This window comes from Pholcus phalangioides, unplaced genomic scaffold (genome assembly GCF_987345545.1).
Source record: "Pholcus phalangioides strain wild (caught in Gottingen) unplaced genomic scaffold, Ppha-v1.0 ptg000012l_1, whole genome shotgun sequence".
In the NCBI taxonomy this organism is placed as follows: Eukaryota; Metazoa; Arthropoda; class Arachnida; order Araneae; family Pholcidae; genus Pholcus; species Pholcus phalangioides.
Genome location: NW_028301605.1, coordinates 17,306,790 through 17,334,608, shown reverse-complemented (window position 1 = coordinate 17,334,608; position 27,819 = coordinate 17,306,790). Strand labels below are relative to the sequence as shown.

The following is a 27,819-nucleotide window of genomic DNA, read 5'->3' as shown; positions in this document are numbered from 1 at the left end:
CAGATCCAATCGATGGTCCCTTCTAAGCTATAGGATGCTATACCAAATCTGTAGCTTCTGGGGGGGGGGGGTAATACCGTTTTAGTCGGTAAAATCTTTCTTCTGTAATGTAACGAGTTCAAAACGGGGCACTTGCCTCCAGAGGCGTTTCGAGTCAGGAAAACGAAAACGTGATATTTTAGACATTTTGGTTGCACTTAGAGCAAAACGGGTGCGAAATCCATGTGTTGAAGCATATTCAAGAGAAAGGGGGAAAGGGCGACTGAGTGACTTACAAAGACGGAAATCTCGGGCAACCGAGAAGCTATCAAATTATTCGATTATTCCTGTGATTGTAAGATAAAGATCTCGTTCAAGTCTCCGGTATGGTAAGACTATCAAGGGAAGGACTCTCCCCTTCAGTAATGGGAAAATGGTGAACCACAGAATAAACGAAATCATTCCAGACAATTTTCATCCGGAGCAATCTTGAAGACTCACAGTCACCAAGATTTCAGGACTTAACGGGGTTGAAGGGGGGTGGGGATTTCTTCAATAGTAAAGCAGTTAAACAGTTCTAACCCTATTTTCTTGCAATCATATATCCCATCGTATCTGCAACTTCTAGAGAGCCATTCTAGATCTCTTTCAACACACGCCATAGAATCCCATATAACAAACTGCAACATTAATAACCCATTCAAGGGCTCCTTCTAAGCTATAGGATCCTATTCACATCTGCAGCTTTTAGAGATCCATTCCAGGGCTTTGAGCCGTGGGATTTTATATCGCAAACTGTAGGTTCTGGTGATCCATTTCGAAGCTCCTCCCAGGATCTACATTGCATCTGTAGCTTCTGGAGATCTATTTTGGGACTTCATCAAAGCCGAGATTCAGCATTTGCAGCTTCTAGAGATCCGATATCGCATCTGCAGCTTCTAGAGATCCGACATCTCATCTGCAGCTTCTAGAGATCCGACATCTCATCTGCAGCTTCTAGAGATCCGACATCTCATCTGCAGCTTCTAGAGATCCGACATCTCATCTGCAGCTTCTAGAGATCCATTCCAGGGTCTCTTCAAAGATACAGGATCCTATATCACATCCACAGCTATTAGAGATTTATTCCACTGCCCCCCCCCCCTCTCTCTCAGCCATACCATACGATATTATATCGCATTTGTAGCCTCTACGGATTCAGGGGCCTCCTTCTGAGCCACGAAATCTTATATCGCATCTGCAGCTTTTAGAGAGATCCATTATAGCGATTCTTCTCGGCCATAGGATCCTACATCACATCCGAAGCTTTGGGGGCCAGTTCCAAGGTGCTTTCTAAGTTTCTACAGGACCCTTCCTGATCCTACAGGACTACTTCTAGGCCATAGGATCTTACACGACATCTGCAGCTTTCAGACATTACCAATACATGATCCCTTCTAAGCTATAGGATGCTATACCAACTCTGTAGCTTTTGGGAAAAACAGCTTTAGTCGGTCAAAACCTTTTTTTTTTGCGATGTTGATAAGTTCATAACGGGGTACTTGCCCCAGAGGCGTCATTCAACTCGGGAAAACCGAAAAGCGCTTCATGACATTTTCGTTGCACTTAGAACGAAACGGGTGCAAAATCCACGTGTTGAAGCATCTTCACGAGAAGGGCGCGGGGGGGGGGGGCGACTGAGTGACTTCCAAAGACGGAAATTTCCGAAATCTCGGGCAACCGAGAAGCTATCAAATTATTAGGAGATTATTCCCGTGACTATAAGATAAAGATCTCGTTCAAGTCCCCGGTGTGATAAGACTAACAGGGGACGGACTCCTCCCCTTCCTTCAGTAATGGGAAAATGGTGGACAAGAGACAATAAACGGAATCATCCCAGACAGTTTACCCTAACAAGTTTCATCCGGAGCAATCTTTGGGACGCAGCAGTCACCAAGTTTTAAGGACTTAACGGGGGTTGAAAAGGAGGGGGGGTTCTTTCTCAGTTGTGAACGACGAAAGTGGCAGTGGAGTAAGTAAATAGGAGTGAGGAGGGGGGGGGGCTCTTATTTTCTTGCCGTCAGCAGAAAACGGGTGTCGCGCAACCAAATTAAGAAAACGGAGAGAGAGTTTAAGGGTTTATCTCCCGAACACGAGAGAGTTTATCAAATGATTAACAGCTTTTTGGAGCACGACGTCGGCTTTGCTCTCTACGCCCGTTGCCGCCCCAGGACCCCCCTCCCCCTATCGCGTCGGTATCCCTCCGAGGATCAAATCTTCCGAGAAAATGGGAGAAATGAGGAAAAGGGGGGGGGGCGGCCTTCCCTTCGTGACAAAACCCAACACACGCCTCGGCAGACAACAACAAACGGTGGGTACTTCAACGCTAAAAATCTTCGGCCCCCAACGCCCCCCCCCCGCATCCACACATACTCTCGAACGAGAGCCCACCACTTTATACTTGCCCACCGTCTCCTCCTCCTCACCTCAAAATACGGGGCGAGAGGGAAGGGGAGGTTAAAGGAAGAAAGGAAAATCTGCGCCATTCGCTAATTGCAACTAGCCTAGTCCTAATCAAGAGATACCAATGTTAATTACAGCAACAAAGGCAACATATTTCCCCCCCATCTTTCCACTCCTCCCGTAATTCTTGGGGGGGGGGGCGCCGCCGCCGCCCATAAAAGCGACTCTTTCCTCTTGGAAACCACCTCCTATCTGATATAGTGGGAGGGGGGGGGGCGACTGCTGCTAAGAAAACCGGGTTGGGGTGGCTTAATTGCAAAACTCTCATTTACGTGTTTGGCCATTTAAACAGCCAAAATTTCTGGATCAGGGAACAGGAGTTTAGGAAGGGGAGACGGAGGGTGAAAGTTCCTCCTTAAGAGAGAGAGAGAGAGAGCACACGTTTTCTTAATACCTTTAATACACTCCAACTGGTTGTGTGTGTGTGCCTCCATCTTTTTTCTCCCAGCAGTGCCGGCCATTTTTATTAAGTGTTTTTTTCCTTGCGTCAGGAACTGACTATCTTGGAGAGAGAGAGAGCGAGAGTCCACAAACGGGAAAAATATTCGGAAGCCAACACAAAGACTTTATTCTGGAATATAATGGTGAGTGGGCTTCTTTTGAGAGTCCGAGAGAGAGAGAAAGTCACAAAGAAAAAGAAAGTGAAAAGTCAAGAAATAGAGCGTGAGAAAGTGATAGAGAGAGTTTTGGAGAAAAAGAGTCAGAGAAAGAGAGTCACGAAGAAAGTAAACATGTACGTAAATAGTCATATATGTAGTAAAAGAGAGTCATGGAGGTGAAGCTAGTTTTTGAGAGAAAGAGAGAGATTCATAGTGGAAAATAGATGAAAAATATATACATAGAGAGAGACAAAAAGAAAAATAGTCATAGAGAGAAAGATAGATTCATAGAGAAAGCGAGTGAGGGAGAGAGTCACGGAGAAAAATATAGAAAAATAGTCGTAGAGAGAGAGAGACAGATTCATACAGATAGCTAAAGGGAGAGTCATATGAAGATAAATAGAGTCATAGCGAAAGAGATTCAAAGAGAAGACTATAATCAGAGCGAGAGAGAGAGAGAGAGAGAGAGAGAGAGAGAGAGAGAGAGAGAGAGAGAGAGGGAAGTCAGAGAAAAAGGAAGATTTAAAGTTAAGAAATAGAGCGTGAGAATGTCATAGAGAGTAGAGAGAGAGCTTTGGAGGAAAAAGAGTCAGAGAAAGAGAGTCATGAAGAAAGTAAACATGCACGTAAATAGTCATATATGTAGGAAAATAGTCATGGAGGAGAAGCTAGTTTTTTGAGAGAGAGAGAGAGAGAGAGATTCACATAGTGGAATATGTATATAGATTAAAAATATATACATAGAGAGAGAGAGACAAAAGGAAAAATACTCATACAGAGAGAAAGAGAGATTCATAGAGAAAGCGAGTGAGAGAGAGTCACGGCGAAAAATATAGTCATGGGGGGGGGGGGGGGAGATTCATACAGAAAGCTAAAAGAAGAGTCATGAAGATGAATAGAGTCGTAGCAAAAGAGATTCAAAGAGAAAACTATAATCAGAGAGAGAGAGTCATGGATAAAAATATAGTCATAAAAGAAAGAGGAAAGTCATGGGAGAGAAAAGAGCTATCGGATAATATATAAGCATATAGAATAATTTTTTGTCTTGTAGATAACAATTTAAAAAAAAAATCAGTCCCCAAATCACACATATTTCCGAACCGTCAAACCGAAAGATACCCAGGTCACAATGGCAATATCGGCTCATTGTCCTCACGGACTGGATACCTCTGGCAATTTATTCATAAAAAGCATACATTACAATCATAACAACTATAAAATCATAATCTAAGTATAAAATATAACTCAATCAATCATAATAACTACAATTTTGATGAATACAGTTTTCCCCATTATTCATTTTCTCCCATATATTTCTGTTGATATTTATTGGAGTCAATCAATAATGTCGATAGTATCAATTTCGGGAGCTTTTCGTGTAAAGTGCGTATTTCGAGCGAAAATGCTTGAGCATGGGCTTTTTAACAAGCTTATTGCAACAATAACGGAAAATGCTACATGAGACTTTCATTCTCTGTTGTCCTTTTAGTGCGTAAACAAATTCAAAGTTTGTGGTTATAAACATAAAAACTTATAATGTAAACCAGTGGTTCTCAACCGGGGGCCATATGGCCCCCTAGTGGTACTGGGATACCTCAAGGGGGCCACGGAAGAAAATGGAAAAAAGGGGCCATGACAGGTGGTTTGGAGGGCTTCAGAGAGCTGAGAAGAAAAATTAAGGTGTGAAGAAATAAAGCTTTTATATTAGTGACTATACACTTACAGAATCCAACAAAACCACCCATAAAACCAGGGCCGTCTTAGGGCATGGACCTACCCGGGCCTCACCGCCTATATTTTGCAACAAGTTCCCTAGGATGAAGTTTCCTTAGGATGAAGGTCCCTGGCTAGATTTTCACAGACCCCCTTCTCTATATTAAATTTTATAGCGTGAAAAACAAAAAATGCTGAAAACCATATCAGGCTCCGGGCTGCAGCTCTGACTGTCCCACTCTTGTGAGGGGTCATGCCCGGGGCCCTCATGTCCATAAGTAAGGTAGGGACATTATGATATTTGTATAGTACAATAAATTTTGAAAATAAGTAGGAAATGTGTAGGCTGTTTATTATCAGCTAAGTACTGGACTAACATAGCATCACTTTGCCTGGGGGGGGGGGGGCGTGATGTTGAGACGGTTCTGGTAGAACTCGGACTAGCGGCTAGCGGGGAGATCAATAAATTCTAGGCCAGTGGTCTGGATGCCAATTTTCTTTGCAAAATTTTCGTTCAGTATAAATTCAATGAAAAAATTATTTCAATACGTATAAAGGATCTTGCTTCTAGATGAGAGTTGAAGACTCAGGGTAAGACAGGGGGCCACGAGAAAAAAAAATGGTTCAAAGGGGGCCACGGGCAAAAAAAGGTTAAGAAGCATTGATGTAAACTATCCATTAGTGCCGTAAATATATTAACGATATCCGCAAAGGTTTCAATAAAATATTTGACCCGTATTACTGTAAAGTCAGTTAGTTCTCAAAAAGTGCGCGTCGCGTCTCCCACCAGGAACGTCGCCAACGTTTGTCAGAGGCGGGCTGTCAATACTGGTGTGTATCTATCTGTTCAGTGCTTTTGAAGCGATTCTTTTATCAGACTATTCGGGGACGCAACGAATAAATATTGACAGGAACAAGGGAGCCTTGGGTGACAAAAAAGGTGTTGACTTTTTTTTTTTACGATCACGGGCTTGATATTACGTCGTAACGCCAGTGGAATAAGTTCAAACAAGTTCTCTGTGTTTTATTTCCTCTCTCTTGACCATCGCAAAGCTTTATTGTAACCCTATCAACAACTTAAGTTGCCTTTTCTTTTTTTTCTCCTTTCTTTCTATACTCCAGTTAATGATTTCCTCCACCACACATACTACTACTACTACTAAAGCAGACATGCACCTGCTCCATATTTCATGCGGAACTTCTAACGAGTTGGTACATGTTGGAATGTGTGCGTACGTATAGTAAACTCTCCGTGAAGTTTGTTTCTGTGTAATGCTTCTTATGTCTAGTGCTGCCATCTGCAATCAATTCTTTAAACTATGAGTTTTTTCTCAACTCATAGTGAGTGAAGTGTAATAAATGAATAATTGTACCATTGTAGGCCTGCCTGATCCCTGCAGCGAGACTTTTTAATGAGGAGATCGGCCCGCATTCGCGCATCAAAGTTGGGAACCGCAGAAAACCAACTTCAGCCGTTAACCACTGTGGCGACGGTGGGGTTTGAAGCCGGATTCTCGCGACGCGAGTCCGACACTATGACCTCTCGACCACCACAGTGGCTCCCACACACTCTACGCATCTTTCTACTATATACATGCAAGAGCAAAAGACAACACGTAGGGTGAGGGTGGAAAAAGAATCTAAAAAAATAAAAACTCATTATCTTACTCTCTTTCCTTTTTTATATTTTCCTACTTTCCCTCATCTTCCTTCTTCTAACGTGCGGTTAGGTTAGGACAAGGTTACCAGATTTATCGCCAATTCGTCAAATAGAGACAATCCCAATTTGCGGCCAAAACCTTGTACGTGAAGTGGTTAAAGAAGCACTGCTGTGAATGACCCGTCGAACTGCTACAGAGATTCCGATGGTCCTGGAAGCATGGCCCCCACATGAGCAGGGCTAACAGGGCTTCAGTCCTGGGGCCCGGGACAATTATCATCATTTTTTGATTTTTTTCATGCTAAAAATTCACTATAGAAGGGCCCGTGAAAAATCTAGTTCGGGGGCCCTGCCTGGAGGTTTACAAAAACTAAGAAACGCTGGCGTATAAACGAAACCCGTGGTTATGCCGATTCCTCTTTATTCAAGAGGTTCTGGGAATTAACAGGGACCAGAGCGCTTTCTGTAGCTAGACATCGTCCTCTAGCGATAGATGGCGCTGACGAAACACAACTATAGCCTTTTCTCGGAATAGTATGTATGGTAGTACTCCACAATCTGATTGGATTTTAGAAGGGGAATTTCTGATTTCACAGGGAACTTAATCCAACAAAAAAAAAAGATTCCATTCCAAGGAATGGAACGGATACTTCCTGGAGATTGTGCTGGTGTGAACTCGGAAAGAAAAGTCATCTGGTGTCCACCGGGACTCGATTCCAGGTCCTCTTGCAAACCGTACAAGCATCAACACCACTGGAGACGACGACCCTGCCTTCCTTATTTCAAGCACTGTGGCGGAAGAAGAGGCATTAGTATAGCTCAAAGTTTTTGCTCCATCGCCCCCAACTCGAGCGAGGGATCCATAGGATCCCTATATCAGTAGCTTCTATCGCCCCCCCCCCCCCGGGACCCATTCCATCGTCCACTCTGGGAAACACTGAGGTGTATGTAGCCTCTCTTAACTTCAGCAAATGCCCCCCCCCCCAGGCGGGGCGATAGAGAGAGAGACAGGCCGCTTTGCTCTCAAATCTCGCCCGATGTACCAAGAAAACGGATATTTTCTGGATATTACACGCTGAGGTGCGTGAAATAAAGAAGGCAGAGTCGTGTCTCCAGTGGTGTAGACGGTAGAATGCACTTGCCGGTTTTGCAAGAGGGCCTGAGTTCAAATCCCGGCGGAGACTAGATGACTTTCCTTTCCGGGTTCACCTCGGCACGAAAATCTAGAAAATATCTGTTTTCCTAATACATCGGGCTGAGGAAAAAAACCGTCTATAAAGATTCCACTCTTACCAAAAACTTCGTTATATCCGATATTAATATTATTTCGGTGTTGGAAGTTCACTGGGACGGGGGACAAATTCGTTATAACCGATATTTCGTAATACCCGATTTGTGGGACAATTCGTCCCGAATTCTCCTAATTGACACATCCCCCTCCCCCAGAGATATTCCCCTTCGTACATCTTAAATTAGTGACGTCAGGGGGCTCCACCATCTAAAAAAAGAGGTAAGAGAAGATCTCACGTACGCATCACGACCGCCTAAAAATTCTAAGAAATACAGGAATCCATAACCATAAAAGAAAAATAAAAAATTCTCCGAAACCTTATTATAAAAAGCTCGAAACATTGAACACACAACTCTCCCGTATGTTTTTTTTCCCCGCGTCCCGTATTATCATACTCCAAATAGGTAATATCTTCCCGTTTTCTTGCTTACTCCCCACCAACCAGAGATATACATTCCCATATATTTTTTATTTTCCCACAATCCTTATTCATAGCATATTCTTTCTACGACTTTTTCCACGGAAAATATCGTTATAGCGGGGGGAGGGGGGGGGGGGGAAGGGAGCTCCACACGCTCCACGGGGTCACGTAAAAATTCGTCCCCCCCACCCAATTTTTCTAAAAAACTCCCTTCAACACAACACAACACGCTCACCGATTCCTAAAGACCCAGATATGTATACATACGCACGCACACAACCGGTATGCAAATTCTTACCAACAATGAACAAGTGTTTGCGCCCTATCCTTTCCCCTCAACCCTTACGACATAGGCGGTGGGGGGGGGGGTTGGGACGACGGTGCCCATTCACCCACCATTTCTCTATTATTTTCGGCCGAGCGAGCGATTTTCTTTTTTTGTGCCATTCATACGAAGGAGTTTTGGACCGGAATCAAGAAGCCCACGAAAAATATACATATGCATATATAATATATGGGTGGCTTTTTTTGGATTGCCCCCCCCCCTCCCATATGGGTGAACGATAAGCGAATTTCTCCTATATATATACAAGTTTATATATAGTAGGCTATACACGCGGGGACGGGGGGGTGTATGCCCAGATATAATGAGGAGTGTTTGTGGGGGGGGGGGGGGTTCCGGATCTACATTCCTCTATCGTGCCTCCCCCTCCCCATTCTTGGCGATCTTGGAATTCCGGAATTAAAGTATCTATGCAAATTTCGATGACGACGCTAATAGCGTTTCATTCCGTGATTTTGATGAGATTTCTCTCCGGTTGGTGGTGGGGGGTTAAAACGGGGTTCATTAGAGGATCCGTGAGAAGACAGACAATGAAATTGGCGAGTTTCTTCTTGGCGTGATTTCACGCGACGAAAAAGAAGCCAAATGTACCGAAATTTTCGAAAACTGGTGGAAGTGGGAAAACTTTTCAGGTCGGGAACAGTGTTTCTCAATTTTCTTTCTCATTGCCTCACTTTGACCATATTTTCTTCTCGTCTCCACCCCTGTCTTTTCGAGGGGCCTTCTGCCCCCCCCCCCTCCCGAAACAGAAACGAGGCACTTCATGATCATTTAATTTTTTTTCAGTAAAATTGCATAGGGGGGACAAAACTTTTATAAAGCAATTAGTCAGCTCTGGACCCTAGTTCGGTGAGCTTCACTCTTGTCCTAGTTTTATGCGGGACCGTTTTGCGGGTCATCGACTTCTCGGCAAAACGAGTGGCGTCAGTGATCACTTCAGTGACCTGCGGGGCAGTTCCACATCACTCAAGTGACCCGCAGAATATTTACTCATCACGCTGAGCGACCTGCGACACAGTTCTAGAGCCCTTAATACACACTGGGCCACATAGTACAGTGACACAAGTTCCACATCACTTAAGTGGCCCGCGATGACCAAAATTAGGGCTAGAGTTCGGTAAGCTTCCCTCTTGTCCTAGTTTTACGAGGGACCACCCCAAAATTATGAGAATTTGGGCAAATATCAACCTGGGGTCATATGACCCAAGGTTGAGGACCACTGGACTAAGAAAATAATAATATGAAAAATATTTGGTGTTATATATTCGAAACGTATTTTGGGGGTGTTGGCGATGGCTCTTTCTCTCCCTCTGGAAAATAAAATTCCTAAAACCCTTTTTTTGGTCCCCTTTTTTCACAGAGAATTGTGTCAGAGAGGGAGGTGGGGAGTTAGAAAAGCGCTCTCTTAAATTACGATGCGTATAATATATTCATGTATAGAGTCAGTATCAGTGTGTATCAGAGAATGTTAAAGCGAGGTTCGAGCCCGAAATTGAAGACGGGGGCGCCAGAGGGGGAGAATTCTTTTTATGAAACTGTAATTGAAGCCAAGGTACACGGTGGAGATGATATGGAACGCGTGTTGAAATTCTCTTCCATAAGGGTTTCCCCAGAAATATACAATATATAATATTGAGCTTTCGCGGTGTGTGGGTATATAATGAAGCGCGAGAGCCAACTTCTCTTCCTTCGCCAAAATAACCAATTTTCTGCTCGGTTGGACTCTTTCTCCGACCCTCCGATATGATAGCGTGGCTGCAACAACAACGACGTCGGGAAGAAGCAAATATGCAAATGCCATCCGAAGTTTGACGACGGAGTGTCCAAACGCGGGAACCCCCACCCCCCCTTTCCCGTTATTAAATAGCGTCGGAAGCATACGCTGGGGAATTGTTGTTGTCGAGATTATATTGGAGTAATGGCCCGTCCATAATAATGGTGATGCTCTCGAATCTGGGATAGATGATCCTAAGCTAAGACTAACTATACAATTCCAGGATTTCCGTTATATATGATTGTGACTAGGATCAAATGTACCATTCCATGATTTCAGGCATATGATTACATGATTCCGAACAGAATTAACAGCACCATTCCATGATTTCGGGCATACGATTCTATGATTCCAACTAGGATCAACAGCACCATTTCATAATTTTGGTCATGCGATCCCATGATTCCGACGAGAATCAACAGCACCATTCTATGGTTTGTGTCGTACGATTCCAAGATTCTAACCGGAATCAAAAGCACCATTCCATGATTTCAAGCTCATTCGATTGCATGATTATGACCAGAATCAACAGCACCATTCCATGATTTCGGTCATACGATTCCATGATTCCGAACAGAATTAACAGCACCATTCCATGATTTCGGGCATACGATTCTATGATTCCGACTACGATCAACCGCACCATTTCATAATTTTGGTCATGCGATCCCATGATTCCGACCAGAACCAACAGCACCATTCTATGGTTTCTGTCGTACGATTCCAAGATTTCTAACCAGAATCAAAAGCACCATTCCATGATTTCAAGCTCATTCGATTCCATGATTGTGACCAGAATCAACAGCGCCAGTCCATGATTTCGGTCATACGATTCCATGTGATTTCAACCACAATCAATACAGCACAATTCCTTGATTCCGGCTAGGAGCACCTCCACCATTCCATGATTTCGTTCAAACAATTCCATAATTCAGACTATCATCGCACTATCCCATGATTAATAAATAATCCATAGTTTAATAGCTAAATAATTCCGTAAGTTTATATCGCGATTTGTTGTGCGATTCAGCAATTCGGATCACAATCAACTACGCAAGTCCCTGATACATGTAGCTTCAAGAACATATTAAAAAAAAAATTTCTGAAGATCATGCAAAACATATCAGACTCTTATTTCTACGATTTACGTAAGTCCACGTTAGATACATCAAGCACTCATTTCTACGATTAATATAAGTTTTGGACGCAATGCACCCAGACACCTATTTCAACGATTCATTGGATAACAAGACATATCAGACACCCATTTCTACGACGATTCATTGGATAACAAGACATATCAGACACCCATTTCTACGATTCACTGGATAACAAGTCATATTAGACACCCATTTCTACGATTCACTGGATAACAAAACATATCAGACACCCATTTCTAAGATTCATGTAAGTTCAAACATATCAGATACCCATTTCTAAGATTAATGTAAGTTCAAACATATCAGACACCCATTTCTAAGATTCATGTAAGTTCAAACATATCAGACACAGAGTTTTAAGGCCTAAGAAAGACATAAATTTCCACACTCCATGTGGGACGGGCCATGTGAGATACCAATTTTTTGTAATCCACGTCAGACATAGTTCATAGTTGAGTAATCAATCGCGCGTTGGTGAAATTTCTCGAGATGTGTATAAAATGAAAGGTATAATATATATTATTTCGGCAAAAATTATTTTCGGCATAACATCCAGAAAATTCAATTTTCTCAGTATATTTCGGGCCGAATAAACCATCTCTTAAATACAAAAACGCCAACTGGGGTGAAAATTGCTGTAGTTATAAGGGAGGCTGCTTTGTCTACTACTCAGCGCTTCACGTTGCTAATACGTGTTATAAGGAATTGAAAAGCGTGTCTCTGGTGTATTGGTTAGCGCACTTGTCCGGTATGCAAGGGAGGGGGGTCCCGGGTTCGATTCCCGGAGAGAACAAATCACTTTTCTTTCCGAATATTAGTTTCGGCATAACATCCAGAGAATTCAATTTCTCAGGTACCCAATCTTTTTAGAAGGAATTTTTTCAACAATCATAAGCTAATTCCTAATTGGAAATTGTTCAACCAAGATCGCAATTCGTCAAACAACAGCAACAACACACATTGACTTCGTTCATAACGGAAGAGATACAATCAATTGTGTTTGGGAAAGAAAGAAATAATCTGGGATCAGTTTTCCTGTAGGACTTAATCCAACAAGGATTTCACTAGGTGACCACTCGTGGCCGTCGCAACGTACGGAAATTAAAAGAAAAAAAAAAAAGGGACAATTTTTTTCCCCGTTTTATCCAATTAAGCGAGTCGAACAGAAAACGATCCCGATACAGAATTTTTTTTTGTTTTACATTAGACGCGTATATATTCTCTGTTATACTCTAGAAGTTGTTGAGCCAAAGCTCAAAGGATAACCGAATGAAAAGAGAGAATCACGAAATGGTGGTGAGGTAGGCCTATATGAAACGATATCCTTATCCTTCTGATATTTATGCGGTTTCCGAAACTTCATTCATTTCAGGAATTACAGATTCTTCATTACATCAGAGGGAGAAAAATTATATAATATCAACAACCATTGGCAAGCAAACAAGTCATCTTTCACAAACCCATTTTCCCTAAATTTACAAAAATCAACAAACACACATACACACGCTCCTATATTATATATACCGTCAAAGTTTTGAGCACCATTTTACCTTTCAGGCCGGGATTACACTATAAAAGTTTGATATGAAACTTAAAAATGCAGCCAATAAGACTATCGGTTGCATTTGCGCGAATGTAACCGGCACGATTATTCGTTGAATTTTTCTATAAAAGAACTTTTATAGTGTAATCCCGACATTTTTTTTTTTACTCAAGCCAACGATAGCCTAATGATGCCAATTCCAGTCGGCAGTGATTCCCAAATATATAATTTAATTGATGACTAACTACGATGAAGTAACTGCGTTTGATTTTCACAGTAATATTCGGCATAACGACTCCACAATTCACATTACGATTAACACTTTGCGGTCTAGAGATTTTCTTCGGCACTTCGTTGGCACAGTTCGTACTTTATAACGCCTCCCCCAGCAACGAGGAAGGCCCCCTGGATGTTTGTCCCTTTGTGGTTTTTGTGTAACATATAAATTTTTTGCTGTGGGACGCTGAATACACTGGGGTGGGGGGGGGGGGGCTTCTTATTATCGTAAGGGGCCGTTGTAAGAATGAAGTGCCGTCGTTTCCTGATGCGGTCCCATGTCGAGTCCACCTCGACCTAACGATCGGCCCTATCATTCCTCGATTCAGAACATCGATGAGCCATACCATTGCATGATTCAGATTATCGATCGGCCATACGATTCCATGATTCGAATTATTGATAGGCACTTACGATTCCACGGTTCAGAGTAACGGTATTTGTTTAACACACGGTAAAAGTTAGTCAATTTAAATGATAAAATTACGTTGCGAATTTTGACAGGAAATTAAGTAAAAATATTTAAGTTAACCATCAAGTAATAAATCACACGATTCGATGATTTAGACTAAAATTAGCCGTGGAATTCCATGATTCATGTAATGATCAGCAAAAATCGCTATTACATAACTTCAATTAACCGAAACCAAAGTCAATTAAAAACTTCTAATTACAACAAGCGTCATCGCTGGGGCCGTCTTAATAGCATCGTAAGCCCCCGGGCACATTGATATTTCTGAGAGTCCCACCTGGCAAATTCTCGAAAGTTTCAACCAGTTCTCATGTTTGTGAGGTCCCCCCCCCCCTTCTCTTGAGGGCTCATCGGGCAGTGCCCGGGTTCGACCATGCGTTAAGACGGGGCACTGATCATCGCCACTGGACAACAATTGCTTTCCGAGCAATTCTCCTCACAACAGAACCATACTAATTTTTCCACATGTCAAAGACGAATTTCGATCGAAACATTATATCCCTTCACTAATAGATACGGCGATGTATTATCTGACTAGATTATTATTGAAAATAATTATTCAACAATTGAAAAACACAAAACAGTGACTCACCGGTGACAAAAGAAACGAGAAATAAAACCAGGGCGAATTATTATTATAATCGAACGCAGCAGCAACATCGGCTGTAATAAATGTCCGAAAACGGTAGAAAGCATGATATACGAACGAGTGGTCATCAGATGACCCTGTTCAATATACATACGTTATGACGCGTGTTTCTTCTCGCGACAACAATACATTTATTGATTTTTTTTATATTTTTTACTTATTCACTACTCTTCATTGGTCACCGATAACGTGATTTTTCCACCCCGAAAAAAAATAAATAAAATCACCAAAAATCTCTCTCGTCGCATGCATACGGTCCATACATAAGTAATGCTGGAGAGTAGAGAGGATTTTATTTTGTTAGATAGATTTTCGGACACACACACGCAAATTGCCAAATATCATCCCTGGTATCGAACACACACTCACAACACAACACAACGACGACGATAACAATAATAACAATAATGATAATATTTGTCAAACAAGAAAATTTAACGACGCACGCGATGATCTTGACGTTTGTTGCTCGATGATACTCCCCGTCCATATTTTATTGTTATTATCCATTTTTTCCAAGAACAAACAAAAAAAATTCCTGTGGGGGGGGGGGGGGGAAAGGTATGTGCCATCAATAACGTGCATCGGCATTCGTGGATATTATGATTATTATTAAAATAAATAATAACATAAATACGGTAACATCCGGGGCACGAAACGTCGAATACGTCGCACGTGAACTCGTTCGAATAATAATGATAAGTGATAAAACACACGAAAAATAGTTGGTATCTCTTCGAAGGCTATTTTGTGTTTAGCCGTTGCCCAATCAATGTTAAGATGACCATCGGTATTTTCCAAGAGTCGATATCGATCGATCTTTCGTATGTGTGTGAGTCAGAAATCGTTTTTCGTACATTATACTGAGCGAGAAAAAAAAACAAAAAAACCACGTCAGAAATCAGATACGAGTGAGAGCATCAAATGATCCAAAGCGAAAAACGATATACGATCGGGGCTAACGGTCTGGGGCCCACCATAAGTGAGCGCTCGTAAACTATAAGTGGCCTTTTTCACGACCCCATAATACTTATTTTTTTTCGAGACCAATGTCTACCAGAAGGGCGGCCGGCGGATCAATTTCAATTAACAAATATTCCGAAAGATTTTTTAGCGATATTTTCCTAGTAATCTGTAGAGATGTCTCATCAGCGAGGCTCTTGGCATAGTTTTTCTTTTAGGCGACCTGAAGAAGGGCTCCCTAAGACGGGATTTTTGATACCCGAAACAGGAATTTTGGTGTTTATATTGATTTTTTTCCCGCCGAATTGTAGTTTGAGAAAAAAAATTTAAGGTCAAATTTTTTTTTTTGGCCCTCCAGGCTGACACAGAGCCCCGTTCTTTCAAAATTCTAGACCTTCTACGTAGATTATCTTCGTAGTTATACGAAGGATGGGAAATGTTGAGCAAGGTAGTACACGAAGGATGAAAATAGTGGGAAAATAACATGCGAAGGATGAAAATGGTGGGAAAATAACATGCGAAGGATGAAAATGGTGGGAAAATAACATACGAAGGATGAAAATGGTGGGAAAATAACATGCAAAGGTTGAAAATGGTGAGAAAAGTTATTATACGAAGGATGAAAATAGTGGGAAAAGTTATTATACGAAGGATGAAAATAGTGGGAAAAGTTGTTAGACGAAGAATTATGAAAATGATGATCAAAATAGTTGAAAAAAAGGATGAAAATGAAGAGCAAAGTGCTTGAACAAAAGGATGAAAATGAGGAACAAAGTAGTTGAACAAAAAGATGAAAAAATGAGATTCAAAAAAGTAGTTGAGCGAAAGGATGAAAATGATGAGCAAAGTAGTTATACGAAGGATGGCAATATATCAACATAGAGCAAAGTAATTAAAGGAAGGATGAAAAATAGTGAGCAGAGGGAGAATACTGAACAAATTATGGAATAAAAACCCTTTCAATCTCTCCAGTGCCGTCCAAACAGACACGACACGGGAGTCCTCAAATGCATAAGCACCCTCGTGACAATGAGATCTGGTTATAATTTTCGGAAGTAAGCGTGTATAATGCCAATGCATCTGGCCCCGGAAAAACCACTTCATCCCGAGTCCTACAATGCTGTTAAGACAGCCCCGCCAATCTCTCTTTTGTCGCAGCCCACGAAAACCTACAAATCGAATCAAGTGAAAAAACAATCCACAAATAACACACAAAAAAAGCCAATCGCTGGTCTCTCTCTCTCTCTCTAAAGCGATTTAATATCCGCTAAATTCTTTTATCTCTTATCGGCATAACGCCACAAGAACCCGGCTGTCGTACACGCGGCGTAAACGTACTATTGAAATTTCCCGTACGATAACCGATATCCAGCTTTTTAAAAACAGCAAAATCGTTATCGAACACGGCTGATTACGGCGGGCCCGAAAAAAAAAAAATAAATAAAATTCAAGGGTCGTCGGTTCCTATAACAGTTCCAGTTACTTTTTATTAGTTTGCCTTTGAAGCGAATTATACGGCCCGGAAAGAGTAGGTATAAATGATTAGCGATACTCCCCCTCTCGCAAAACTTTATCTTATTTAGCGGACGCATTTTTATGGCCCTTCCTTACCACACAGCGCCCCTTCACAATGGCGGCGATAATGTCTATTTTATATATTTTATCTTTGGTGTCTCTTCTGGACGTGGATATCCGCCACTTGTAGGAGCGATTATTATTATTATTATTATACGTATGTATGATATGGATTTATGGCGGCGTATCTGTTATGGCGGTTCAGATATTCGATTATTACCTAAAGCCCGACATAAAAATTTTTTCGAGAGCTTTTTGGATTCTAGACTCGAACTTCGGACCTGCCTCGAACACCTTTCACTGGTTGGTTGTTGATCTCCCTCGTGTCTAATCATTGAAGTAAATAGCAAAATAAAAGTGTTATAAATAATTTTTGAGGGAATTTTTTGTTTTTCCTTGGGCCGGTCTCGTGGCTTATCTTTCTGATGAAATTCTCCGGCCGTTACATTATTGTTATTGTTTTATTCCTATTTTTATATGTATTGTTTTTATCTGAAATCAGGTGCCTTTTTGAGCATGAATCAGTCGTAAATAAATACATTTCTCTCTCGAAGAGTTTATGGCCCGTGTATCAGCGTGGGTTGCGAGTTTGTTGCCGTGGCGCCAGGTATTGACCTAGGCTTTATTATACTATTTTTTGTGCGTTAAGCAAAAAGAAAATTACATTTGATAGGAACTGGTGATTACATAATTTGTTTGGGATGTGCGTGTGCCCAATGCGAGGTCTGACGATGTCATGTCCACGAAGTCCGTTGTACGACACAGTGGGCCCGTGGCAGGAACCACTGACGTAAGCGGGATCGGCATTTGAAGGGGGGGGGGGCGTACGTTTACAGGGCGTTACCAAAAAAAAAAAAAACTCCAAAAAACATGTTAAATCAACAGAAATTGATTAAGATAGCACAAATATTCGAAAATATATTCTATTTTTGATAGTGTTGGGTAGGGAAGGGGGGGGGGGAGATGTCCTTCTGCGTACTCCACTGGGCAAGATTATGTCAGGCCGTATAGACGGCAGGTGCTCCCGGGAAGACTAGCATACGGGACACAAGTTTCTACATCTAACTAGCTTACCTGGATGATACACACTCGTTCGTAATTACACCTCTAGCTTAGGGGGTGACTAGCTGATTGAAACTTCAGAATATGGACTGAAAACAGCTACATTCATCTCAGCTTTTGTGTTTGTATTGACCAGTAAGCTGCCCCCCCCCCCCCACCTCAGCTCAGCAATTTTACACTAGTCACGGCCTCGTGGTGGGGGGGGGGGGGCTGATTTCCGCATAGGCAAGAGGGACAACAACAAGAGGGACAAAATTTAACAACATATATTCACTGATTAATCTTTGTTGCAGGGGCCACCTAATTACCACTTTGTCCAGGGTCCCTTCATGTCAAAAAGCCAGGCCCTGAATCGGAGCAATAACAACTGCAGAAAATCAGATTTTTAGAAAAATACTCAGTAAGCGAGAGCCAATAAATATCCTATCACACCAACCCCTTCACAAGAGTTTCCTGAATGGGTTCAAATCTGGGAGCCACGATTGCTTTATAAACGTGAGTATTAAAAAAATTCTAAATTCTACACTCTACTCTCTTGATGAGAACTAGTCACTAGTCAACTCAAACGTAGCAAAGGACCAATCAACGAGATGAATATTAGACGCGGGCCGCATTCAATAACATTCTATGAAGTGAGAAGAAGAGCTTGCCACAGTGTTTCCTCAAAGTGTACGTCACGGCTCCTAGGGCCGTCACCAAGTTTTGTCAAGGGCGTCGTGGCGAGCTGTTGACATTGATGATTGCCTATCTAGTGTTTCGAAGCTGTTTTTTTAGACTAATCTGGGGAGCATCGGATAAACGTTGGCTGCGAGTGGCAAAAGTTTGGGAACCACTGACATATCAGATAAAAGTGTCTTCATATGGGAGCGAGGGGAGGGGTAGTTATATAACACAAATACCAATACAAGGCCACAACAGACAAAATGCCCAACGAGGTGGCTGAAAAAAAGATGCCCATAACAAGTAGCAAACTTGTTACGGGAATCTTTTCCCACTTTGTGGCTTTCGTCACTCGCTTTTGCCCAAACTTTTGCCACTCGCTGCCAAAGTTTACCTGATGCTCCCCAGAATAGTCTAAAAAACAGCTTCAAAACACTAGATAGGCAATCATCAATGCCAACAGCTCGCCACGACGCCCTTGACAAAACTTGATGACACCCCCAGGAGCCTTGACGTACACTTTGAGGAAACACTGTGGTAAGCTCTAAACAGTTGCAGTCGTTGTATTCATCATTTGAAGTTCAAAAATTTATACTTAAAATTTAAACGAATTAGACTCAATTGACTAAAAGCGTCAGGCCACCACTTTGGACTTGATAGGTTATTAGTTTCGGTTTCTCCGAGGATATCTAATTATAATGGCTTTTGGACGGATATATGATCGTTTCTCTATCAGCCTAGAAACAAGGATAGGTCAGTTTCATGTACACTGGGGGTGCCCCGATAAGTTCGGCGAATTCTTTTCAGAATAAGGCAATGAAGTAAAGGGTGCTGTTGGCCTACGGGGGGGAGAGAGAGAGAGAGAAAGAGAGCGATTTCTGGCACCCATCGATGGAAAATCGTTTTTCAGGGATGGAAGAGAGTGGAAAGTAGCAAAAATGGCCATCGAAAACGCCGAATGTATTCCTAAAGAACAATCATCCCATAAACGTGGCAACTAATATCCCTCTTTGGGGGCCACCATCCCTCCCCCTCCTACCTCTTTCTGCTCTTTTCCTATTTGATTTACAGCCTCGAACAGCTATTCGAAGAAAGGGCAATAACAATTTGCTGCAGCCGATACTTCGGTCGGTCACCTTCTACTAGCACCACCATCTCATCGGGGTTCCATTGCTATCGATTCATTTCCCCTCCCCCCCCCTCCCCATCTTGATGGCCCCAAGAATGGCCCCCCCCCTCCCCGAAGAAAGAAGAACAAGCTAAAATGTACCAGAAATTTGATGTAGATGTATATATATATATATATATATGGATATAGATATCGCCGGACCCCTGGCAAAATCATTACAGGGGCAGAGTGGGAGGACGGGCCACTAAATTTATTGGACTTATTGGATGCCGTGGCGCGAGAACGAACCTCGACGTTGAAGAATTTTGATAATCACGACGAACGCTTTTATTGATGAGAGAGAAAAAAAAAGTGTAATGTGTATTATGGGAAATGAACACCTGAGACTGATTGCTTGTACATCTGGGACCCCTCAATTACTAATTTTAGGCGCCCCCTTCCCTTCTTTTGACATATTTGATCGTTTCGGAAATAGAATTTTAATTATGTCAGTACGGGATGGGACCCGTTGAAGTTTCATGAGAGCATATTCGAATGATTGTTATGGTCAGTACCGGACGAACGACAATTAGGTTCACAACCGGTGATTATAATGTATTAGCCCATAATTTTTCATCGTTCCCATAACCACTAGGCCCACCGCTTCTACTAGAGACCCCCCCCCCTTTGGTCATTAGGCGGCCCGATACACTCAACCGCTCCTGAGAGAGAGTTTGGCCCTTCATTTCTATTTTTCCTCTGATCAGACTGGTAAACCAAACTACCTGACCAGTTTCTTTGCATTTTCGTCCTTCCTATAACTACTTTGCCCACCATTTCCATTCTTCCTATAACCAGTTGGCTCTCACCGCTCTGAAAGTGGTCCACTTGGTCCACAAATTAAGTTGTCCGACCGACCCCACCGTCACTTAACCTATCGTTTTGATCCTTCCTACGGCTTTTTTGCCCAACATTTTCATCCTCATTCACGATCACTTTTGCCCACTATTTTCATTCTTTCTCTGCCACTTTTGGCCACCATTTTCGCATCCCTCTTTCCTACCGTTTTCATCCTTCCTATGAGCACGCACACACCACTTTTGTCAACCATTTACATTCTTCCTATACGCACTTTACCGCCCGTTTTCATCTTTCCTGTGGCCACTTCTGCCTACCAATTTCATCTTTTCTGTGGACACTTTTCCTCGCCATTTTCATCTTTTTTGTGGCCATTTTTTTTGCCCACCAATTCAATTCTACCTACGTTCACTGTTGCCCATCATTTTCACCCTTCCCATGACCACTTCTGCCCACCATTTTCAAGAATTCTTCCAGCAAAGCAAATTAACAATGTGGCTCATACAACAATATGTAATTTTTTTTTCTCGTCTCGGTAAAACGTAACAAGGGCCATTTTAAAACACCAACAATATTATAGACAACAAAGCGAACTTTAAAAGAAAAAATACAAATTCCACAATCATTAGGAAAATCGATGAGAAAAGCATAGCAATCAATAAGGCAACAACGAATGAAAGTAAACAATCGAACATACTTGGTTCGCTCGCTCCAGGTCATTCACTAAAATTTCTATTTCATCACATCTATTGGAAATAACAACAATATAACAATAAAATACATCATTATAACACACATATCGAAAACGTAACATGCTAAAATATATATCAATGCCAAGAAAAAAACCCATCATAGTGTATTCAAAACACAAAACTGAAAAAATTTCAAAATAGGAATTATGCAGTGAAAACACATCTAAAGAGTCACCTCTACAGATGAGCTACTTTCCTAATAGGCCCATCTAGGGCCCTATAACAAATAAAAATGCCGTGAAGAATCCATTATTTTGACAAACAGGTTATAACAGGGTGTCCTGTAAGTGCTAATGCAGCCGTCATCACATCAACCGTTCGCCGTAGAGTTTCACTTTGGTATACCGGGGGGGGGGGGGGGGGGGGGTATAAAAGTTAAGTTTTTTCTAATTTTGTGACACACTGTTATTTTCACTCTCTAAACCGGTCAGGGCAATTTTTGAACGCCTTTCGCGCATTTTTTCAAATTGGTACCATACCCTCTACAGCGGACGGCTGATGAGATAAAGACAGCATTAGCATTTACAGGACACCCTGTATATTGAGCAAATAGATAACACATAGGAGTTATACAGTGAGAATAAGATAAGATATATATAATAAGATCTTATCTATGGGGGGGGGGGGTGTTAGGTCAGCCCTCTTGGAGAGGTTTCAGTGTATTATCTTGTCAATAATGACAATGATAACAATGTAATACTAACTTCGTTTGAGACTCTTCCTCAAATTTGGCTTTCAAGTCAAAAAGTTCGGACTGGCTAATATCCAAGGCTGTAATAAACAAAATAACATCGATATTATTATTATTATTTGACACAAAAATGATATGGCTGGTCATTTCAGAGAAACGGCAATAAAAACCGTGGCATAATCTATGGTAGGTAGGATATGGCACTTATATTTTTCCATGTACGTGTATTGCTTGACATTAATCCCTTGGGGAGGGGGGGAAGGAAAGGGGGTTATGCAACATGCAAACGTGGTTCGCTCAGAGAGCGCTGCATGTCACGAATGTTACGTAATGTTGTAGATCGTTGACTGATGACTCGGTGTTTTTTTGTATTAAAAACAATTTATTGCTACTCGCAATGGGGTTCATGGAAAATTCTCCGACAAACTGTTCACCGACGATGGTTCGTCGTGATGTGTATTTCTTGAATGAGTCACTGAGAGATCGAATCGAGAGAGAGCGACTAAGATTAGTGGTCAGAAAATGAATTGTTTTTTCACTTTCTCCCGATCACTTGACCTCTCGATTGATTCACTCGTTGACCCGCTCCCTCGATAATTCTCTGGGTCGCTCAGTCACACGGTGTACCCGTTCGGGTATAGTTTTCTTGACTACTGATTCCTCAAATTTGCCATCCTGTGGCTACATCTCGCTTACGTCCTCTCCCGCGTAAATGTGCATCTGTCAGTGTTTAGGTTACATACTTTAGGACACCCTTTCTTTTCCTCGCTCACGAAGTCATTATTTTTGGTCACTCCCACGCTTAAACACTCTTTTGGATCACTCTTTCGATCGCTGCCATGCTCACACACTCTCTAGGTCACAGACTGACCTAACTCCTGGATTTCTACTTCACTATTTCGGTCATACACATGCTTGTACACACTCTTTTGGCACCTATTCTGGTCGGTCACTGACATGGCCTTTCACTTTCTAGGTCACTGTTCTAGTCACTCATATGCTTGCACACTCTTTTGGTCACTCGCATAACTTTCATATCGTCTGAGTGGTCAGTGGTTCTCAACCTTTGATATCCCGCGGCTCGGTTGAGTTATTTTTTGTGAATGGAAGGCCCAGTACAGGAGAACACAAGGGGAATAAATGGGTAAAAATGAACTACTCACGGGGCACGGCGGTTGAGGAAACCACTACTCTAGGTCGCTCTTTTCGTCATTCACATGCTTATACACTATCTAGTTTACTCTTTTTGTCTCTGCCATGTTCTGCCACACTGTGTCTGTGACACTTTTGTCTCTGCCACACTCTCTAGGTCACTCACTAACCCGGCCTTCCACTGTATAGCTCATGGTCAATCACAAGTTTTGGTCATTCTCATTTTTGCATGCTGTTTTGGTCATTCACACGCTTGCACACTGTTTTGGTAGCTCTTTTAGTTAATCACCAACATAACCCCCGCCTCGCTCTCTGGATTACTGATTTGGTCATTCACATGTTTGCACGCTCTCTAGGTCACTCTTTTGATTGACCACTTTCAGTCACACTGTTTTGGTCATTCATACGCTTGAGCAATGTTTTGGTCACTCCCATGATTGCACACACTCTCTAGGTCACCCTGTTTTGGTCATTCATACGCTTGAGCAATGTTTTGGTCACTCCCATGATTGCACACACTCTCTAGGTCACCCTGTTTTGGCCGATCCATTACTTGATCCACCTCACGCTTTATCCCTTTTGCGGTCACTCACATCCTTTCACACTTTTTTAGTAACTCACATGCGCTTGCACACTCTTCAAGTCACTGTTTTAGTCACTCACTGACCTGACCCCCTCGCTCTCTAGGCAGAGGCGTATTTGTGGCTATACGTCGCTCTTCTCGCATTATACTTTAATTTTCTTGACCACTTACTCCTTAAATATGCCACCCCTGTGGTGCTCCTGCTATAGCCCGGTCAGCCCCCCCCCCAGTAAATACGCTTCCGGCCCTAAATATTTTGCGGCCCGAAGCGATTGCAGTCTTTGCCCCTGCCCAAAGGCCTGCCCCGGATTAAAAAAATTCCAATTTAAGAGACAAATTTTCGCATAAATCAATGCAATTAACTGAACTGAACTGAACTGAACTAACCACTTTGGAGTTGGGCAACTTGCTTCAGGGCTTGCTCTAGTCTTTCGTCGACTTCTAGCTCGGATTCTAGAAGCTCTCGCTCTTTCTGCTGCAGTCGGTTCGTCAAATCTTTCTCCTCCAGCCAAGTTCGCTTCTACGTTAACAACGTCACCCCCACGGAAAAAGGAAAATAAGAATAAAAATCGAAAATTTTGAAATTTAACAAAAAAATTACAAGAAGAGGCCACACACACACACGCACTCGACATATAAAAGAGCTATTGAACATGTATATTTAACGCTTGAAAACACACCTATAAAAATTTGTTGTAATGATGATAATGATGAGGAGGAGGGATGATGATGATGATGAGAGCGTGTTTTCTTCATCCAACTCCTCATCCTCTCGAGAGGACACTCGAGAAATTAATTACAGCGCAAAATGACGAATTTAATGGGAATGGAAAAGAGGAGGAGGAATCTCTATTCAATACAAAAGGGGGGGGCGTCCTCTCCCCCCCCCCCGAATATCCATTGAACCACCTGATTAGTGCATTAGATAACAACATACTCACATTCCTCAATGAATGAACTGATTTAATTGGGGGGAAAAATATTGAAGAATTTCCCTGTGCAAAAGTAATTTCTTGGAGATACACGCAGTTGATGGCGGTCGGAAAATATCGACGAAAATCTCGTTTCAGAAATTAACTTTTTTTTTGTCAAGAAAATGTCGATGGTCGGAGCATTTCTTTGAAATTCGAAAATATTTATTATATTGATGAGAGAGAGAGAGAGTAGGTGTTATATGACTTGAAAACTGATAGAAAATGCCCTATAAAAAATGCATTTATGCTCTCAAAAAACTAAAAATATGTCCAATAAACGAAAAAAAAACCCTTAAAATTTTCTGTTTCCTGTGGCATTAATTGAAGCAAAATGATGTGAGAATGAGAAATATTAATGCAAATAAATGTAATACCACTTTAGAAAAAGAATATTAGTTGTCGCTTTTGGACTGAGACTCCAATTTACTAACAACCACATGCTCATTACATAGCTGCCAACTTTGGATAATGAGAATTCAGGAGATTTTCGCGCGGATCCAAATTCCGTATAGAAATAAATGTAAAAGGGATCTTTTAAAAAACATTTTAGAGATTTTTCATCAGTAGAAGGGGGAATTTTAGGGATATTTTCCTGTTGCGAAAACCGTGACACCGTGCAAGCCATCGCCAATCACGGCCAACCCAGAAGGTTAAAGTCCTTGGGTTAAATTAACTATCAAAAATCAAATCTCGCAAACCAAAAAAAAAAAAATCTCCGTCGGGCCCGAAATACGGGACAAATGGGTAAAGCAGATACACACACAATAGTGCCGATTTTGGATTTCGAAAGGCCGGATTGACGCTTGCTGATTGGCGAATTTTCTGTTTTCTCCCCAAAAATGAAATATTTTATTTCGTGATTTGACGAAATTTCGACAATTTACACAACGCTTAATGAAGCAGCAGTTTTTTTTTTTTTCGGGTAAATTCTTGGGGACTATTTTTTTGTCCTAAATGTAGGGATTTTTTTTACAATTACAGGCGAAATTCGGGAGATAAAAGAATTTTTCGGGAGTCCGGGAGTTAGAGTAGAAATTCGGAATCCTCCTGGAAAATCCGGGAGACTTGGCAGCTATGTCATTACAGCATCAGTAGGTCCCAGCTACATACTATGGCCATAGCCTGTTTGACCATAGCCGCTATGGCCTCTGCAGGGAAACAGCAGAGAATATGAAAATATTGAGTCCTTTTGTTATAGTTACGTAATCTGCCAGCAATAAATTGGATAATGAATCGATTTACAGCCAAACTGGGATGGATGGCAAATAAAAAAAAAAATTCTCATAGAAAATGCAGGAATATGCAAAATAATGTGCAAAAGAAAGAGAAGAAAATATGTCTTAAATGACTAAAAATCACGAAAATATGCCTTAAAATTAGGACCGGGAACCGATTAATCGAATATTTTCAAATGCCATTCATTTATAGGGGCCATTCAAGTATTACGTCAGCATCGATGTGATTATTATACAAGGGAAAATTATTATTTGACCGTAATAGAGAGGTGTCCGATAAGAAGGGGTTTTACTGTACATAGTATTGTCATTTTGTACATGGTTTTTTTTTTCTTGTACTAAAAAATTCCTTAATCTGATTACGGGTAGTGTTCCAAATTTCAGAAAAAAGCTGCTCTTTCTCTAAAAACAGCAATAGTGATGGAATTTCTCGACAGATGGCGCTATGATCACGTCACTTGATAGATCGGACTGAGAGGCTAATTTTTTTCGCTATATTGATATTTAAGCGCGGAAGTTTCCAAGAAAATGTCTTTTTCCTTTCTTTTTTCTTTCTAATCGGGTATTTTACTTTGCGGGAGTATTTCTGTAGCCTTCTCGGATGTGTATGCTTCTCTTGCCACTTTCTTGAATGGGACACTCCTAGGCTAGGATTAGGTCTCCCCAGGCCGATCCTTTTAGCGGGAACTTCTATTGGCTTTCTAGTGAATTTGTAGAGTGGGAAAAATTTAAAAAAAATACGATATGTATACCCAGGGGATCACGGGGACGTGACCATTCCTCGCATACCTACTGTTTCAAGTCACCGTGGTATTTTAGCAGGGTCTGTAGCCTTCTGTCTGGGATGGAGTTTCCCGTCTTTCACCGCGTATCTACTGGTGATTTGTGCACAGTGTCCCGGTAGTCATTGCATGAATATAGATAGACAATGTGTAGCTTTATATTCCACGGTTTTTAGTTAAAAAGGCTCTCCTGCAGCTTTCTGGTATGCGACTCCCGTGATCATTCCTTACCATGTCCAATGTAGCGAATCGTGGTGGTATTTCGGTAGCCTTTTAAGGATGCGGTACTCGTAATCTAGCACACCGGACATCCACTTTTTTCAGTTGCTGTGGGTTTTTTTTGCAGAGTACCTATGGTCATTGCATGCATGTCTACGAAGTTCCCATGGTCAGCCTGTATCCTTCTGGTATTCGGTTTCTCCGTCATTCTATACCTTTCCCTCGGTCTTTCCCATAGCTTTCAGTTAAAACTGCATTTTATTTTCTTGCATAAATCGGATATGTGGCTTCCACGGTCCTACATTTCGTACAGCTTTCAGTTAAAGGAATTTTTCTGTATCCATTTTTATGATGTAGTTTCCGTTGTCTTTCTCACAACTTTCAGTTGGAGTAGTTTTTGTGTAGGTATCTGAGATGTGGCTCCCGCGGCCTTTCCCACAGCTTTCAGTTAGAGCTATTTTTGTCTAGCTTTGGGTTGTTGGCCCTTTATTTGGCCCCTCACAGCTTTCAGTAAAAAGTAGTTTTTCCGCAGCTATCAGAAATGTAGTTTCCACGGTCTTTTACTCAGCTTTCAGTTAAAGTAGTTTTTCTTGTAGCTATCTGAGATGTGGCTCTTTTGGCTTTTCCTATATCTTTGAGTTAAGGTAATTTTCCTGTAGCTTTTCTGCGATGTGGCTACCGGAGTTTTCCCCCCACAGCTTTTAATTAAAGCAGCTTTTTTTTTGTAGCTATCGGGAATCTGCTTCTTTCCCGCAGTATTTTTGCAGCTTTCCGTTGAAATGGTTTCACTGCAGCTTTCTGAGATGTGGCTCTCGTGGTCTTT

The 27,819-nt window shown here is 41.7% G+C and overlaps 1 protein-coding gene across 1 annotated transcript in view; it reads right to left on the bottom strand.

Moving 5' to 3' along the window:
- The window catches only part of LOC149079676 (homeobox protein cut-like 1), a 519,361-nt gene that overhangs the window by 32,855 nt on the left and 458,687 nt on the right, over positions 1-27,819 (bottom strand). Inside the window, exons 6-8 of the mRNA XM_089240290.1 lie at positions 24,174-24,306; positions 22,065-22,131; positions 21,306-21,354 (exon numbers count right to left, since the gene is read on the bottom strand). Coding sequence (XP_089096416.1) covers positions 21,306-21,354; positions 22,065-22,131; positions 24,174-24,306 — 249 coding nt within the window. The remainder of the gene's footprint in view (positions 1-21,305; positions 21,355-22,064; positions 22,132-24,173; positions 24,307-27,819) is intronic.